Below are 17,906 nucleotides of genomic sequence, written 5' to 3'. Positions count from 1 at the left end.
CTGTGCTAACAAAACTGCACAAGGGTTTTCTAATCATCAATGAGCCTTTCAACAGCATTAGCTAACACAATGTAGCATTAGAACACAGGAGTGATGGTTGCTGGAAATGTTCCTCTGTACCCCTATGGAGATATTCCATTAAAAAAAAAAATCAAAGCAACTGCCTCCCAACCAGCAGACAGCAAGCCACCATTTTCCCCAAACCAGCAGAACTAGATAATCTTCTGCCTGCCTCAGTGATATTAAATCTAAAAATCCAACACACTCATGCACTCTGTTACACAGAAAGCTTCATTTCCTGACTAAAAATACAAGAAAACTGCAAATAAATCATTTCTGATGCAGATCTCTGTGAAGAATGTTTTCCAGAATGCTTCTTTCACCTCAAGAAAATCTAAGCTCCAAGTCCTTTTAGTTACCTACTGATTAACATAAGGTCATGGAGGCATTTATTTCTTCCTGTAATGTCAGAGCTCCCTTCACCAACCCAACTGGTGCCGCTGTCTGAATTTAAACTGACACTAATGGATATGAGCATATTAATTAATGCCGTACTAGCCAGCGCCGCCTGGCCTTCATCCAAATCACATCAAGAATTTATTGACCTATGCTCCCGCAGCAGTGGATGGTTATTCCCAAGTAATGTCTGGTGTCCAAAGGTGATTGGGCCTTTGCCATTCGACTCCAGTGAGATCAGACATCCTCGGTGTCTTTTAAATCCCTTATAAAACATTCTTTTATAGGAAAGAATGCATGAATATTTAATACATTGCAGGATTGTCTCATCGTTTTTGCTCTTTTACGATATTCATAAGGATTACTACAAAGACAAAACAATAAAATCTACTTTTTGTTCTCATTTGGCAAGAACCAAATGAGAAATGAAGAAAGAAGAAAGTGAACGACAACACTTTTCGAACTCAGCAGAATAAAAATCTCATTGCTGCAGATCAGACTGTGGAATTACAGCCATACTAAGTAAATTAAATGCAATTAGGTCTGCGTGGTTCTGGTAATCCTGCTGCTGGTGTTGGTGGCAGCAGTGGTGGAAACAGCAGAGGGGACCCGTTATAAAGTAGGACACAACAGATGATCCCACAATAGCATTAGCCACCAGCATCCTGTTCCCATCAACTGTAGCTGTGAGACCTGCAGACCAAAGTCCCTCCCACAAATGATTTAAAATTAATAAACAAGCTTATTAGCTCTCTTGCATGGGGATGCTACTCTTGTACATCTGCCTGTTTAATATGAAATGAGGAAGTGAAACAGGAAGCTCATCTGAATGAGGTTTTGCAACTGTGAGCAGGTTTGCAGTTATCATGCTAAGCTACGCAGCTGCTTGCTATGCTTCAGTCCTGGCATGTCGACAGTAGAATAGTGTGAGAATTTTCACTAATAGATATCACTATTACACTTCAACAGCTTATTAGTTGCGTTATTTGCATTACATATTTACGCTTAAAGATGCAAATGTGGTGCTTTCTAGCTAAAAATGTGCTAGTTCGCCCACATTCCCAGTACAGACATCTAAAAATTTAATAAAGCCAGACTGAAAATTCTTCTTGTTGACATTTTAAAGTGAAAGTTTTTTACAGATAGGATTTTGGATATTTCTTTTTGTCACACCATCCATCAGAAAATACATTCAACAGCCAGAAAAGCAAAAAAGTTAAATAAAATTCAGGGTACAAGTGATAAATGAACAAACTCCTCTGCACATACCGTCAGAATATAGATGGGAATAAAAGCGCAAAGGTGCTGAGAAAACAGCATTTGAAGATGTGTTGAAAAAAGTATTTTAGCTTTTATTTTGAAATCACAATTAAAGGGAAAATGTACATTAAAAGATAGCACCATGAATGTCTCTACTTGATTACTTAAAGACAATTATTTTTTTTATAAAAAAGCAATGTTTAAACTTGGAAATGAGGAATCATCTCATTAAATATTTATTCAGTTGCATACATGTCCCATAAACACGTAAAATAAACACCTAATTTTGGATGTTTTTGTTCCACTAGTCTGAAAGAAAACATGCTATGGAAGCAAAATAAACGAAACCTCCACATTAACTAGTGTGTGAAGTAATGGTTTCACTGTAGTGTCTCATTATGTACATAATAAACTACACTAGACCATTTCTTTTCCATCATTTGTGCTGATTAAAGCTGCTTTTATCCTCCCACCGCCGTTGGATGACCCAACACGGAGGCCGGATGCCAACAGCGGATCAAAACCTTTTTCTCTCTCTTTAAACAGGCTACTTGCTTCCAGATCAACCAAATGGTATTTATGAATAATGCCACTTAGTCCTAATTGAAAACACTGGTCCAGGAAAATAACATAACATAATCCTTTTTACTGAAGTAGGGTATTTGGGTCATATCTGTGTCTGTAATTCTCAAGCTCATGCTGCTGGGATGTTTAATTATCATGAATTAATTATAGACTTTTGCCATGTGTATGGTAATTACCACGGCTCTGCTGCGTTCGCTCGTTACTCAATCTAATTTGGAGGGACTGAGGATGAAACGCATAGTGTCAATCCGATCCTGTTTTCATTCGCAAAATTGACGTTATTAGCAAAATCTGCTGATTTCCAACATGTTGTCATTATGTCCCATCATAAGCTACATTCACGGTTATTTTTGGAGTCACTGTAGGAGGTTATCACAGAGTCAAGGACAAGTTTTCTGCTACACCAGTAGAATTACTGTAACTAGAAAATTTTAGAAGAAAGAGTGTGCCATTGCAGCTTTTGCTGGTGAATTTGTCCCGCTATAGTTATACATAAGGTACAATATACACCCAGATAATTTCATGTTTTTTTTAAAACTCACTTTTATTCATGTGCTAACATAACTGCACAAGGGTTTTCTAATCATCAATGAACCTTTCAACACCATTAGCTAACACAGTGTAGTGAGATTTGGTTCATCTCTCTGGTTTCTTGTGCCGTTTTTGAACTGATTAACTCTGAGAGGAAAACATCTGGATCCATTCTGGAGTCCAGAGGGAAAATCGCCCGTGCTTTTTGCATGCATACACCCGCAGCCACATGCACATGTGCATGAAAGTACAGTTACAAAGGTTACATAACAGTGTCATAGTTGGAGGGGTGGAGCCGACTGCTCTCCCCTTTAAGATGTTTTAGTGCTTGCAGACGTGGCTGTTTGTGGAAGAGTTCATGAACTTAACTTCCCTTTTGTGGAGGGAGTGTAAAGGTGCAAACCAGCGACTGAAACAAGGCTTTACGACTCGGAGCATGAGAAAAAAAAACAAACATGATCCAATAAAATGACTTATCTAAACCATTTCTTCTCCCTCAAGGAGGATGATAAACTTTAGTGCATTTATGAAGGTCATTGTCTAGAACAAGTATTTAGCTATCACTTATCATTTAATAGTTTTTCAACACTGAATCACGGTCAGTTCATCTGGCATTGTTGAGCAGAAGGTCAAACCTATATCCCCCTTTTCCACTTCGTGGAGGCGGGGGATAAAAAAGTTTCTACAAGGTCATATAAATTAATTATTAATGATGAGTGGTTAATGGTTGCACAAGCATTCACACCCTTCAAAGTGACTCCACTGAGTCAACACAGGTGCTAGAAGTCACATAGCTGATGAAATGGAGATCATCTGAGTGCCGTGAATGTGTCTCAGTGATTATATTAACACCTTTATCTAGAAGGTCCAGTCCCTGGTGAATCAGTGCTCTGAATAGAACTACACCTTTAAAACAAAAGAGCAAGAAACTCTGAAAACATTGTTGAAAAAGTCAAGGAACAGAAGAAAATGTCCAAGTCATAGAATATCTGTTAGCATTCAGTGAAATCCATATTTAAGAAATGGAAAGAATGTGGTGAGGTGACCATGCAAGAAAATGAGGGAGGCCACCAAGAGTCCATGACTCCTCTGAAGGAGTTACAAGAAAGGGACTAGTGAGGGAGGCCACCAGGGCACATAGGACACCGCTAAATGAGTATAACTGTCTTGGTGGGCTCCTTCACTGGTCTCTTTCCTTTACAGTCACTTGAGACACCTTCTCTGCACTCAGATTATCCATTTCACTAAGTTTATTTGCAAAAACAGATAACTCCATTTTATACATTTTCAAAAAATGTATTTTTTTTATTGTTTACTTGAGATAATAATCATCACAATAATAATTTATTTTTTTCTCTATTTTGTCATGTATTTTTCTACTGAGTCATATCCACTCAACTTCAGTTGGATTGATATTATCTCAAGTAAACAATAAAGAAAAAGTTTCTGAATAGTCAATGCTGAAACGCAGTTAAAGGAGGATGAATAAATCCCATCTGTTGGGATAACTGAACTGACATTGGTTTAAAATAGACACCACACTTGGGACAGTTACCTGTTTGCCACCAGGTGTCCACCACAGGACAGCGTTCCTCCCCCACCACTCTGTAGTACCACTCCCAGGCTTCTGTGTTGATCGGCTCCCCAACTGCAGACAGACATGGACAACTTTAATCACATATTGGTGTTATGGTTTGTCCATTTTTATTAGTCCAGTGTGTATCTTTATACATACACTATCAAAAGTTTAAGGTCACTTAGAAATGTCCTTATTTTTGACAGAAAAGCATTTTTAGTCAATGAGGATAACATTAAATTAATCATAAATCCAGTGTAGACATTGTTAATGTGGTAAATGACTATTCTAGCTGGAAACGGCTGATTTTTAATGGAATATCTCCATAGGGGTACAGAGGAACATTTCCTGGAAAACAGGTGTGAGTGTTTTCTACGTTTGTATGCTGGACGTTGCTTTGGACACAGACTGCTCAGACATGCTGCTTGACTTTGAGTAAATATGCGACACGTGTGTCCTCGCAGTAAAGGAATTCGTCTCATAGCTGTCCACTCCAGGACACAAACACTTCACTCATTAGAGGTCAGTCTTTCCTGTGACTTTGTACTCTGACCCGCAGCTGATTAAGGATATTTATGCCAAACACGTTGGACTCAGCTGACTATTGGCCTGGTCCATTATTGTTAAACATTACAGCATAAATGGTGGGAAGCTCTCTCTTAATTAAACACACAAAAAACTTAAATAAAAAAGTTTTATAATTTGAGTTACTCTAAATTTTGATGCAAAGATTTATGTATTTTTCTGTTGTAAAGCACGTGTAAGACAACAACCATTGCGTCAAAGTACCCTCAGGTAAAAAGGATTACGACAAAGTAACCCAATAAGTGTAAATGTTGTAAATTAAAGTCTCATTTATGGTGTGATCTTACCAGAGTAATTTACATATGAGGGCTTAAATCCATCAAAAGTTACATGAAATGCTACTTTACCTACCATGGTACCCAATATTGTTATTAATTATTATGGAGAATAATCTACTTGATGTATACCAGATCCAAATATTGATCATGAATCCCCTTGATTAATAATAATCAGTACCAGAAATGACCATGTAGGTTGGCCCCTAACAGAAATAAATCAACTCTCTGATAAAATAAATGATCATAATTATTTGGTAATTGTATTAATGTAATACCCAAATATGCAATAAAACTGATTTAAGGAGAAAATTAATGTGAGAGGTGTAACGGAGACAAATGTCCTTTTTAGTCTATCGACTTTAAAAGCTGTATTCATGTGCAATTGAAGTGGATGGAAACTGCACTGGAAAGTAGTTCCAGAGAAAGGAAGTAATTGTTTACTACAGTAGAGGCAGCATCTTTAAAGTTATTGTTGCATCCAAGACTGGATTTGTGTGGTCTAACCCATTTTCTGTAGTTTGAGAAAAATGGGCTCAAAGTTTTGTTTTGAAGAACGGTCTAACATCCCACTGTAACGCTATATTTAGGTTGTGGGTTAGACCACTTTGCCACCAACATGTATACCATAAAATACTACAGAAATTATATAAATCTCAGTTTGGATTTTTGTGGGTTAGACCACTCTGCTTCTTACCCTGTCAAATAATAGGAAAAGATATGGATATGAAATGTCTGTATTAATATGTTCTAACCATTTTGACCAGTACTTAAAACATTTATCAGCATCATCTAAAGGAGAAAAGATCAGTTTGTCAATATTATACATTTCCTCTGTGATTGCTATCCACTCTCCTTTGGCTGCTGGTGCCTTGTCTATCCATTTCTTAGTTACTGCTTTCAGAAGATACTTATGCTGAAATTGTTCGGTGTTCGGAAATGTTAGGAGAAATCAACACCTGATTTCTACTGAAGCTTCTATCATGACCATGACAGATAATTGTTTGGTATAAGTACCAAAACTATAATCAGTTTCAAACCCATTTCCAGTCTGCGTGAATGGGCGCAATTTATTACTGGATCGTGGACCAGTAAACTAATTTTTTACTGGACCGAAACAGTTTTTACTGGACCGAATATTTTATGCACAAATGTACCAAAAGCTGTTGTATAATTAAATTTTAATAATTGTTATACAAATTTACTACTTTATTATGTTTGCAGGTATGTATGAAACCATGGGCGAAGAGAAATTACCGTTTTTATATAGAATAAACCATACAAAATTAACTATTGGATAAAGAAAAGCACTCATTTGAGATCAAAACATAAATCATGTACTCAACCATGCTAGAAGTATTATAAATCACAGAACAATGTGGCTGGGTCAAGCAGAGCGACCTTGTAGAAGTGAAATGAGGTGTGGTTTATTTATTTTCTGTTTATATCATGTGTTTTTATCGTGTCATATCGCTGTTCACACGAGAGCCTCTCTGAGGAGCAGCCCTCCCCATCCGGGCTGCGCTGCGTTTGCTGTGTGCTTTGACTTTCGGAGCAAGACAGCGGCGCTTCATTCCGTTGCGCCTCGCGATCGCATTATGTGGAACTTCGGGGTTACAGGAAAAAAATTACACCGGACATGAGACCAGTAATGTAGTAAGTTTTACCGGACTTTTGGTACACAAATCGGATTTGACCAATGGTCCGACGTCATTGGCGCACACTGCATTTCTTTTACTACCTCTTTCCAATAGGATTGTATAGCTGTTGAATTCTATGACATGTAAAACTGATCATTAATAATCCTCTCCAATGGCCAGACCTGGAGGTGGTGGACCGTATTTCACACGTTTACCCGTCCATCCTCTATTTGGTTTAAAGCTCAGTGTTTCTTGGAAGACTGTTTCTGCAACACGCGACTTAAAAAGCAGAGCCGACCAACGCTATGTGAATAAGGTGGCCCCAAACTCAGACCATCTTTGAGCATCATATTTCACATACCAGAGCCCAGAGTTTTGAGGGAGGAGCGGTCGTATTTGTTCACCCACTCGTTTCCAAACCTGAGCAGCAGGCGGATGGCTGTGGGGGCCCCGTAAAACTGGTTGATCTGAAGCCTCTCCACCATGTCCCAGTACCTCCCTGTGAACAAGGAAATATGCTTAAACTGCAGCGGTTCAAATTGTTGAGAGATTACTAAAGATCTTGAATCAGATATTAGAGATGAGGCCTTACAAGTAAAGACTTTTTATAACAAGGCTGAGGTGCAGACACTGACAGTATGATGAGTGTTGTCGTGGCTTGTGTGTTTACAGAAGCTGCTAATTTTAGTGTGGAAAGTATGAACAAGCTCAACTGTAAACAGTTATTCATAGACAGAGACAAAAGCATGCGGAGCTCGTGGGGAAAAAAAAGAATACCAAGAAGGTGTTTCGTGTGCCGACATGCTATAAATGGAACGTGAAAGTTTCATTAAAAATCTTAAGAGTGTGACTACAAAAATACCACTGGAGGAATTTAAAATTGCTCTTAGCTGAATAGATGAACATCTGGAGGATTTACAATGCAAGATTAATTTTCTTTGTTATGAAACCGTGACCCGGTTCAATGCACACTAGAAACAAATACAACTACAAAAGCTCTCAGAGAGCACAGTACTCCTCCAAGGCTGCTCATTCCCCCATATGGCATTGTCAGAAATTATTCCAATTTAGAGTCATGTCATCATCATTTTTATAGCACATTCAAGACAACAGACCTAGACTACTTTCTAACAGACAAATGAGAATATTTACAAATGTACCCGATTGATTTACATTACATAACTAGAAAGGCACTCAGAGTACAGAACTCCTCCAAAGCTGCTCATTGTCCCATATGTCAGTCAGAAATGCAGCATTTTTCTTTTTAAGAAATGCAGCGTTTGTCTGTTTATTAGTTATTGATGATCAGAAATCACAACAGCATAGAATGTGGCCATTTAATATAGATGTACCCATGAACAAAATGACTTTGCGCTGAGAACAGGCATGTAGTGTTCACTTGTTGTCATAGTTACAGTGATGCTGTGCTATCTCTCAATGATGCAGAAATCTTTAACAAATCCATGGATCCAGACTATAAGCTGCATCACTGCCAAAATCTAATCACTTGGTCCTTGTTTAATTTCTGACCTTCCCTGAGAATTTCATCAAAATCTGTTAGTCCGTTGTTGAGTAATGTTGGTAAGAGACGGACAAACAGACAGACGGACAAACTAACGCCGATCGTCACATAACTCCACCATTCCTTGGCTGAGTGACAATAGCCTCTTTGTTCCAGAAATTACTTTTTGCCCTAAATCTGCACTCTGTTTATTTCCAGTGGTGCTTTAATTCAGGTCAAGTCAAAATTTTCATCTTCACGATCAGAAATAAATCCCACGTTTGCCTTGGCTATTTTGTAACTACCTATTCAGCTATGAGGTGACATGAAGCATCAGTTTATCGTTCTTAAGATCCTATCACACCGCTGGTGTTCTCACAGTACCTGGGTCGGGGTAAATAGGAGTGCTCTCAAACAGGACAGTGGTTCCCCCGTTCGCCAAAGGTCCATAAATGGCATAACTGTGTCCTGTTATCCAACCGATGTCCGCCATGCAACCGAACACATCTCCATCATGGTAGTTGAAGACATACTGTGGGATGAAAGAGAAGATGGATGAGATGAATGTCACTGAAGTAATGTTTCAGAAATCGATTAATGCTATTTTGTTTTAAAGAGCCCCATATTAAGCTAATTTACGAGCTCATCATTTTATTTGTGAGGTCTAGTAGAATAAGTTTACATGCTTTAATGTTCATTAACTATTACTCATACTGTACATTGCAGGCAAAATCTAATCACTTGATCCTTGTGTCACTTCTGACCTTCCCTGAAAATTTCATTGAAATCTTAGTCCATTTTTGAGTAATGCTGCTAACAGAGAGACAGAGAGACAGACAGAAAAACGACAAACGTACCCTGATCGTCACAGAACTCCGCCACATTCCTTGGCGGAGGTATAATGTAGCCCGTAAGGTTAAGGGTTACCTTACAAATTGAAAAAGTCAGATTTAGCTTTTGCAAAAGCAACTGTAGCTATAAAACAAACGGTGGACTATGAGGGAGCTGCTCATCTTTGGGCCAAATTAGCCTTCTAGCTAGGTGTGCAAATGTGCTGCACTGTGATGTAGATACACTACAGTTCAAAAATCTGGGGTCAATCAGACAATTTCATGTTTTCCATGAAAACTCACAATTTTATCCATGTGCTAACATAACTGCACAAGGGTTTTCTAATCATCAATGAGCCTTTCAACAGCATTAGCTAACACAATGTAGCATTAGAACACAGGAGTGATGGTTGCTGGAAATGTTCCTCTGTACCCCTATGGAGATATTCCATTAATAACTAGCCGTTTCCAGCTAGAATAATCATTTACCACATCAACAATGTCTAGACTGGATTTCTGATTAATTTACTTTTATCTTCATTGGAAAAAAAACCTCCTTTTCTTTCAAAAATAAGGACATTTCTATGTGACCCCAAACTTAACAGTAGTGTACGTCATGGAAGAAAATCCTGGATCACAAACAAGGCATTTCAGGCCGGTTTGGAGCAGTGTTTTTAGTGGGAGATGTCAACTGCAATCAGCATGGACTTTGGGCTTTGTAACTTTTATAGTCTCGTGCAGTACATTGGAAAAAACACTTAGGTTTGTTTGGTTTTCTTTACAACAGTCACTTGGTCAAGGGGATTTTGAAAATGATGACTGGCTGGCTTGTATTTTTTACAGGCACAAATAAAGCAGCTATATAAACACACTAAAGGGAAAGGAACAACCCAAAAGCACAATTTTGGCTCTTTAAACCTGAGCAGTGAAAAATACATTTAGAACTACATTTATTGCGTTGCAGTAAATACAACACGTATCATTTTTCTGAAAATTCTTATGTAATCTGCTGTGATCGGACTCAGATTTTCTCTACAGCTGGTCTGAATCTGGATTATGGATCACATTTTGGTCGTCCAAGCAACTATAAATTGTGCGATATGAAAATGAGAACGTCATGTTTACCCTGTGTGTGAACGCAGCGTACAGCAGATAGCCGGCCTGAGTGTGGACCAGGCCTTTGGGCTTCCCTGTGCTGCCTGACGTGTAAAGCAGGAACAAGGTGTCTTCACTGTTCATGGCAGCTGGTTCACAAACCACGTCCTCTTTCAGCATCTCCTGCACAACACAGTGGATTAGCATAACGTAGATGGACAACACATGTAATATACACCGATCAGGCTTCACATTATGACCACTTAATGTTGTGTTGGTCCCTCTTATGTGATCAAAAATGCTCTGAACGTTTGGACCTGGACCAGAGGACCTCTCAGGGTGTCCTATGGGGTTTGGACCAGGACGTTGGCAGTGGATCCTTTGGGTTCTCTGGGTTGTGTAGTGGGGTCTCTGGGAATCCAACTTGCATCCTGTTGTTGCTTAATCAGAATGGGGTCTAGGAAGTTTAGAGGTCAAATCAACATCTTGGGTGATTGTCATGATCCCCAAGATGTTCCTGATTGATGTTTTTGTGATGTGGTGGGGTGCATTTTCCTGTGGTGAAATTTAGGATTTACATTTGCATGAAGGAGTGTGTTTGTTCTGGGACAACATATATTTTGAAGTCTAATTCTGATCAACATGGATGTCAAAATCCAAGGTTTTCCAGCAGAACGGCACATAGTACCAATATGATCAATGTTATTCACTTCCCCCATCAGTGGTCATAATGTTGTGGCTGATCGGTGTAAGTATGAAAGACATAACAAATAAAACTAACATTTTTGAAAGCACAGAAGCACTAACTGATAGAACAATTTAAGTACAGAGAAGAAGCTGTTTCGATCTTACTCAACAGATTGTATCATGTTCAAACCTCCATTGATGCGCGACACGATGACTAACAGCAGAGACGTTATAACGGACTAAGCCCATAATGTTAGTAATACATTAGATTGTTCAGTCAGCTTCCATTTCCAGAGTTAAGAACGAGCTTTCAGAGGTCAATTTGATTATCTGAGAAGCTGAACAAGTCATTAAAAGACACAATTTGGGGTAATTTATTGAGAAAAACATGCTTGTGTTAAGAGTTTTACAAAGGTTTTGATTGGCTCTCTGCTGCCTCACCTCCTCCATGGCGATGTCTCTGGCTGTCATAGCAACCGGATTGCCTGTTCTCATGGCAACAAACACCTGCTGTACTGTTGGACAGCTCTGGACCGCTGTGTCCACCGTCTTCTTCAGCTCTAAGATCTTACCCCCTCTGACACCCTGGTTCACGGTGATGACGGTGCTGGACTGAGCTGCAAATGTGAAGCAGACAAACAAATGTAACTATTTAACTGTCACTAAAGTTTTCTTGCCTTTTAACTCAACTTTATATCACTCTGTGTCAATCTGATTTTGTAAACGCTGGGTAACTGTGGTGGAGAGCTTCACAAACATTTGCTCTGATCAATATTTGGACATCAGAAACTAATAAAACTATTTTTTATAATATGAAAGGTATATCATTCATGGGTTCTCCAGCCTGCATGTTTACTGCAATTCAGGATCTTATCAGTGTTGTTTCCAGAAGCTTTAATTCATTGTTTGGCCACAAACAGAAGAAGCTAAATGCACCCACACTGTCATAACATAAAATAGCTCACTATTTACACAACCAGCAGCCTCCTTCATTTTCAAATCATGTTTCTGTTCACCTTAGTCCATTTCACACCTTTGTCCTTTAATCCAACAGCATCTTAAAGTTCTTCATGTCTCAGAGCATCTCGGTAATTATTCCACAGAAGAAATCTGACGAGGTAGGACCTGGTTACATTTTTTTTCCTTTTCGTCATGGCAATTCAAGGAAGGCTTTTTCCACTTTTCAGTACCAATATCTTTTTTCTTTTTCTTTTTTAAATCCACACATTCAGTTAGAACATGCAAACTCCACACAGAAAGATCCCAGGAAGGCCAGGACACAAACTAGGGCTCTTCTACACTACAGGCCAAAAGTTTGGAAGCAACATCTACAGTAATTTGTACAAAAAAAGATCATAGTTTCAATTGTATATTTTGTAAAAAAATAAATAAATAAATAAAGAGTCATTCATCAGAATAGATTTTTACTGTAATTATCAGGTATTTGTCTCTTGCTTCTTTACTCAGCTGTTTCTTTCTAGACATTTCTGCAGGCACATTTGTGTGCAAACTCTCAAAATCCAAAGAACTAAAGTGAATAATGCAAACTGTGATTTTTTTAAAACTTTTGTACTGAAGTTGTGACTCTTGTAAATCTTCTCAACACTAAAACTAAGCCCTTCTTTTTTTTATCAACATCTATTCAGCAATTTTCTGGTAACATCAATGTACACTACCATTCAAAAGTTTTAGGTCACTTAGAAATGTTCTTTTTTTGAAAGAAAAGCATTTTTTAAAAATGAAGATAACATTGAATTAATCAGAAATGTAGTCTAGACATTGTTAATGTGGCAAATGACTATTCTAGCTGAAACGGCTGATTTTTAATGGAATATCTCCATAGGGGTACAGAGGAACATTTCCAGCAACCATCACTCCTGTGTTCTAATGCTACATTGTGTTAGCTAATGTTGAAAGGCTAATGATGGTTAGAAAACCCTTGTGCAGTTATGTTAGCACATGAATTAAAGTGTGAAATTGTCTGGATAACCCCAAACTTTTGAATGGTAGCATACTTTAACATGTGCAGTTATGTTAACACATGGATAAAAGTGAGTTTTCATGGAAAACATGAAATTGTCTGGGTGACCCCAAACTTTTGAACAGTAGTGTATATTGAAAGGCAAACTCAAGAAAATGGTGCACATCAGTGAAAGCAAAGTCTGATCATGCAGTAAATGCATCCCAAAATCCACAGAATTCATGCAGGTTTTTAAGAAAGACATTGTGACCAGAAACTTGAAGTTGCTTCCAAACTTTTGGCCTGTGGCTGCGAGGCGACAGCGCTAAACACCAAGCTACTGTGCAGCCCTCATGTAATCCATTGTTGACATAAGCTGCAGCTTTGAAATGGAAATCTCTCACCGTCTCTGATTCTGTCTGCGAGAGCTTCTGCACTAAAGCCTGCAAACACCACGTTGTGGGTGGCGCCGATGCGAGCGCAGGCCAACATGGAGGCCACAGCCAGAGGGCAGGCGGGCATGTAGATGGTGACACAATCCCCCTTCTTCACTCCGTGCCGCCGCAGCAGGTTGCCCACGCGACACGTCATCTCCAGCAGCTCCCTGCAGAAACACCAATGAGCTACAATGCTTCAATATCAACACAAAAACACCGAGCCTGAGCCGCTCACCTGTAGGTGTACCTGACCTCTGTGCCCTTCTCATCTCGCTCCCAGATCAGAGCCACTCTGTCAGGACAGGTGTGGACGTGTCGGTCCAGGCAGTTCACTGCACGAGGAGATAAACAGAAATGCTTCAGTCAGGAACAGATAACTTCGATCATGTTGCTAAAATGCAACGTTCTGCTGGGAAACCTTGAGTCCTGACATTCATGTGGATGATTGACATGTACCACCCCCCTAAACACTGCAGGTCGACCAACCCCCTCTTCTTTTGATAGAGCAATATTTAATTATTGGAGGCAAAAAAAACTAGTAAAGATTTTCCATGTGTCCAGACTTTAAGGACACCCTGTATTGTAGGCTAGTCAACATGAGACCAGAAAGAGACAGTGCGTCCTTTGTTGCCTCATAAAAAAGTGAAAGCAGAGATGTCATGTCAAGGTGTTGAGGAGCAGGAAGAGGGAGAACCAGAGGAGTTAGAGGAGGTTGGAGAGGAGGAAATGAAAGTCAGATATCTTCCAGAGGATGAGGATAAGGAAAATATGCAGGGTCAAAGAGAGGAACAACCAGAGGGAAAACAAGGGGATCAGTGGGATCAAGTGCCATCAGGTTTGTCATGTACAAAGTGTGTTTATATATTTGCAATTTGCAAATCAGTGTCATGAAAATTTATAGTACTGTGTCCATAAAATGTTTCTTTCTGCTGTAAATGCTTTTTTTTGTGCGTTACACTGATATATGAATCTTGGGTTAAAATAATAAACAAATGGCTGCATTTTAAAACACATGCATGTGGTACATGCTGGATTAAGTAATAGCTATAAACTGTGTTTACTGTGCATCTTTCCACAGACGTTAGCAAGTCCAGGAACGATGTACGACTCCTCCCTATATAATCCAGACCGGCCTTGGATCTTATCGTATTTGAGGACCAGTTTGCCAGTCAGCCCAACCGCCACATCCTGTTGCTGCAGTGATAGTGGATTCTGAATGGCAGGAAACCAAACCACTGATGTTACACATTTCAACACCGGCCCTGAAAACCTCATTGTTTCAGATGATGCATTTTTGTAAAAATAAAACAAACGTTGAAGTCATTTTGGGCAAATTCAGTGTCATTCTGGATCATTTTTAATCATTTGAAAGAAATTCTAACTGATTTTCTATAATTTTCCCCTCCTTTTAGACTATTTTCATGTCATTCTGAACAAACGTTTGTCATTTTAGATCATTGTTGGAAACATTGCTGTAATTCTGGATCATTTTCAAGTGATTTTGGACACATTTTGAATCCTTTTTGAAGCATCTTTAACAATAAGGGTTTGGCCTAACTCACTTAGTGTAGATTGAGGAAAATGGGTTCAAAGTTTTGTGTTTTGTAGAATGGTCTGACATTGGCGGAGCCACTGTAACACTATATTTTGGTTGATACTAAAATCTAGACCATAATATGACACAAATTATGAAAAACTAAGTTGAGGGTTTTGTATAGTAAGATCTTTCACTTATAAAGTAAAAATATAAGTTTTTAGTGCTTAAATATCATTGTTGTCGTTAATGTTCCCTGTGACTAAATACTGAACATTCCTTGTCTAGAACCACCACTATCTATCCAAACGGTGCCGTGAACGCACCATGAGTGGCACTGCTGTTTGGACGCGATGACAGGAAGTGATTAGCGAAGTGATGCTTTCACTTTCTATGAACAAACAATAGATGTTCTCACCGGACACATTCAGCTTTCCTCCCTCGAACCAGCGGATCCTGCCGCGGCTCAGGTCGCAGTCCTGCACGGCGGTGAAAGGACGGATCCAGCTCAGTCTGTGACGCGCCACGGCGGCCCAGAAGCTCTCACTGCTGGAGACGGAGAACTCCTGCAGCCCCGAGCGACCCGACACTCCTCCAAAGCCGGCAGACTCCGGCATGAACGCCGCCGTGTTGCATCTCCGGAGCCCCAGAACCCGGAGAGGAGACGCCAAGACGCGTAAAGACGTAGCGACGCTCCTCGAGGGGCATCCGCAGCGCAGCCACATCCCGTCAGAAACACTCAGAAACACGTTTACAGAACATTTCAATAAAAGTTCACACTGTTGAGCTGTTTGGGAAATTACCCGGCTCGACTTCAGTAACGAGGAAAACTTCGAAACTCCGGAGAGGAAGGGCTTGACGAGTGATGCGTTAAAGGGCGGTTACGAACCAAATGCGCCGACACTTTTTGTTTTTTCTTGGAGAGCTGCGGCAAGAGGCAGGATTAGAAAAATGCACAAATAAGGTTTATTAAAAAGCTCCTCCAGACGTTTTAAGATATACAAATCTTTATGATAAATGTAATATTTCAAAGTTTAACTGATCTTAAAGCAAAACAAAATCAAACAAACATGAATACACAAATATCGATTATTTAAAATGTCATCTGTTGCTTATTTACATCTAAAATGAAGAGTTAGAGTCCGATTAGACGTTTTAAGGCGTACACTGTAAAAATGTTGCAGTTTTACTGATATTTTAGAGTTTTTCTCGGTTAAATTGCTGAGAATATCTAATAAATTCACAGAAAAAATAAATAGTTTACATTTTAGCGCTTAAAAATGACCAAAAAACATAAAGTTATTTTGACAACATTTCACATCAGAATTACACATTTTTTTACTGCGTTTAAATCAACAAGAGAGATTATAAATTTCCAAATATTTGCTGTTATTTGAAAATAAAAATATATTCAGGAAAAAATAACTTTCATCTTACAGATTTCCTGTTTTGCTAAATTAGTGATAATATCTTTAAAAAAAAGAAAAAGTTTTTCATTCACATCTGAGCCATAAAACATCAGGTTAAAACTGTAAACGGATCTCTCCACATTAAAAATGTGTATTTTTAAACATCACAATTTGTTCTTTTAAAGCTTAAGACTGTAAATTAATAACATTTAATGTATTTCAAGCCTCTAACAATATTCTTTCCCAGATAGTGTCATCTCCAAAGTTTTCTTACAGTGAAGGGTCTAGAAATAATGTTTTATGAATAATAATTTGTGGCTAATATACTAACATACTTTCATTAATTTGTTATAAAATCTTGAAATCTCCTCATTTGAAGAAAAAATATGACTCTGAAACACTAATAGACAAAAGCTGGCGTGTCTGGAATATTTTAAAGCGACAATTGATGGACTTTCTTTTCTGCATCTTTACTGTAGTTCATAATTATTATTATAAATGTTGTTACCAGAGGCTTTAATTCATCTTTGGCCACCTGTGGGAAGCAGAAAAAGCTGGATTCTCCAACCCTCACGCTGAGGGCATCAGAAAAAATACAGATAAGTTGCACCAAAACTGTCAAAAACAACAGCCACTTGTTCACTTCTTTTATTTCTGCTGCTGTTATAAGCCTAAACTAACCTGTTTTTTTGCATTTGTCTCAGCATGTTTTAAAGGAGTCCTGTGGGGTGATTTTAACAGCTGTCATTCCAGTTTTTAAACATCTGGATTTAGGATTAATAAACTGGTAAAATACCTGGATTTGCCAACCTAACAGCACCAAAAGCCTCATCTTATACAGACTGTCTTGTTAAACTTGCTTTTGCAGTTTTTCCTGCCAGTATTGACCGTTTTATGGCAGGAAGGGTGAGTAAATAAAACTAAACCCGCTATCTAGCAAACTGAAGCCTTTTTTCTGATTAGCCTCACTGATCAGTGGTTATCTCAGAGCTGCAGCTGCTTAGTCCCAATCCTTTGAGTTCCCTCCTCATTGCTTGGTGGAAACGCTCTTATTTTCACTATTAAACATAGCTGTGATTTGTACAGTTGATTTCCTACCATCATCTGAGAGTTTGTTCCTCAAAGATGATGATTCAGCTTCATCATCCTTCAGGTTTTAGTCATTTCAGAAATCTCCTTGGCTGTTTTCTTTGCTTGATGGCCAATAATTTGACCCTTCTGAGACAGATTAACATCCTTTCCATGACCACAGGATGTTTTTTAAGAAATGAGAAGCTCCTCACTGCATCAGCTAGGATTAAATAAGTTGCTGCAGCTGAAACATATTCATCACTGCAGTAATTATCCAAAGGAAGGCTCTTACCTATTTGCTTCGTTAAATCCAGGTGGTGACTTCTTTTTGGACAGGCCTTATCTTGACTAAAAACTCTCATAATCTCATCTAAAAGCAGGTTTTGTGGAGCACAAACTAACTGAGCATTTAAAGCAGTGATTATCATTCAGGTGTGATTACATTTACTATAAATGTAAAGATAAATTACAGTT

The 17,906-nt window shown here is 38.7% G+C and overlaps 1 protein-coding gene across 1 annotated transcript in view; it reads right to left on the bottom strand.

The window, feature by feature from the left end:
* The window catches only part of LOC110958949 (acetyl-coenzyme A synthetase 2-like, mitochondrial), a 29,272-nt gene extending 13,474 nt beyond the window's left edge, over positions 1 to 15,798 (bottom strand). Inside the window, exons 1-8 of the mRNA XM_022205687.2 lie at positions 15,371 to 15,798; positions 13,654 to 13,750; positions 13,386 to 13,585; positions 11,463 to 11,638; positions 10,365 to 10,517; positions 8,794 to 8,941; positions 7,270 to 7,407; positions 4,388 to 4,480 (exon numbers count right to left, since the gene is read on the bottom strand). Of these exons, the coding sequence (XP_022061379.2) occupies positions 4,388 to 4,480; positions 7,270 to 7,407; positions 8,794 to 8,941; positions 10,365 to 10,517; positions 11,463 to 11,638; positions 13,386 to 13,585; positions 13,654 to 13,750; positions 15,371 to 15,677 (1,312 nt within the window). The 5' untranslated portion in view covers positions 15,678 to 15,798. The remainder of the gene's footprint in view (positions 1 to 4,387; positions 4,481 to 7,269; positions 7,408 to 8,793; positions 8,942 to 10,364; positions 10,518 to 11,462; positions 11,639 to 13,385; positions 13,586 to 13,653; positions 13,751 to 15,370) is intronic.
* Between the last annotated feature and the right edge of the window lie 2,108 nt (positions 15,799 to 17,906).

The sequence above is a fragment of the Acanthochromis polyacanthus genome, chromosome 16 (genome assembly GCF_021347895.1).
Source record: "Acanthochromis polyacanthus isolate Apoly-LR-REF ecotype Palm Island chromosome 16, KAUST_Apoly_ChrSc, whole genome shotgun sequence".
Classification (NCBI taxonomy): domain Eukaryota; kingdom Metazoa; phylum Chordata; class Actinopteri; family Pomacentridae; genus Acanthochromis; species Acanthochromis polyacanthus.
This window is presented reverse-complemented; position numbering and strand designations above follow the sequence as displayed.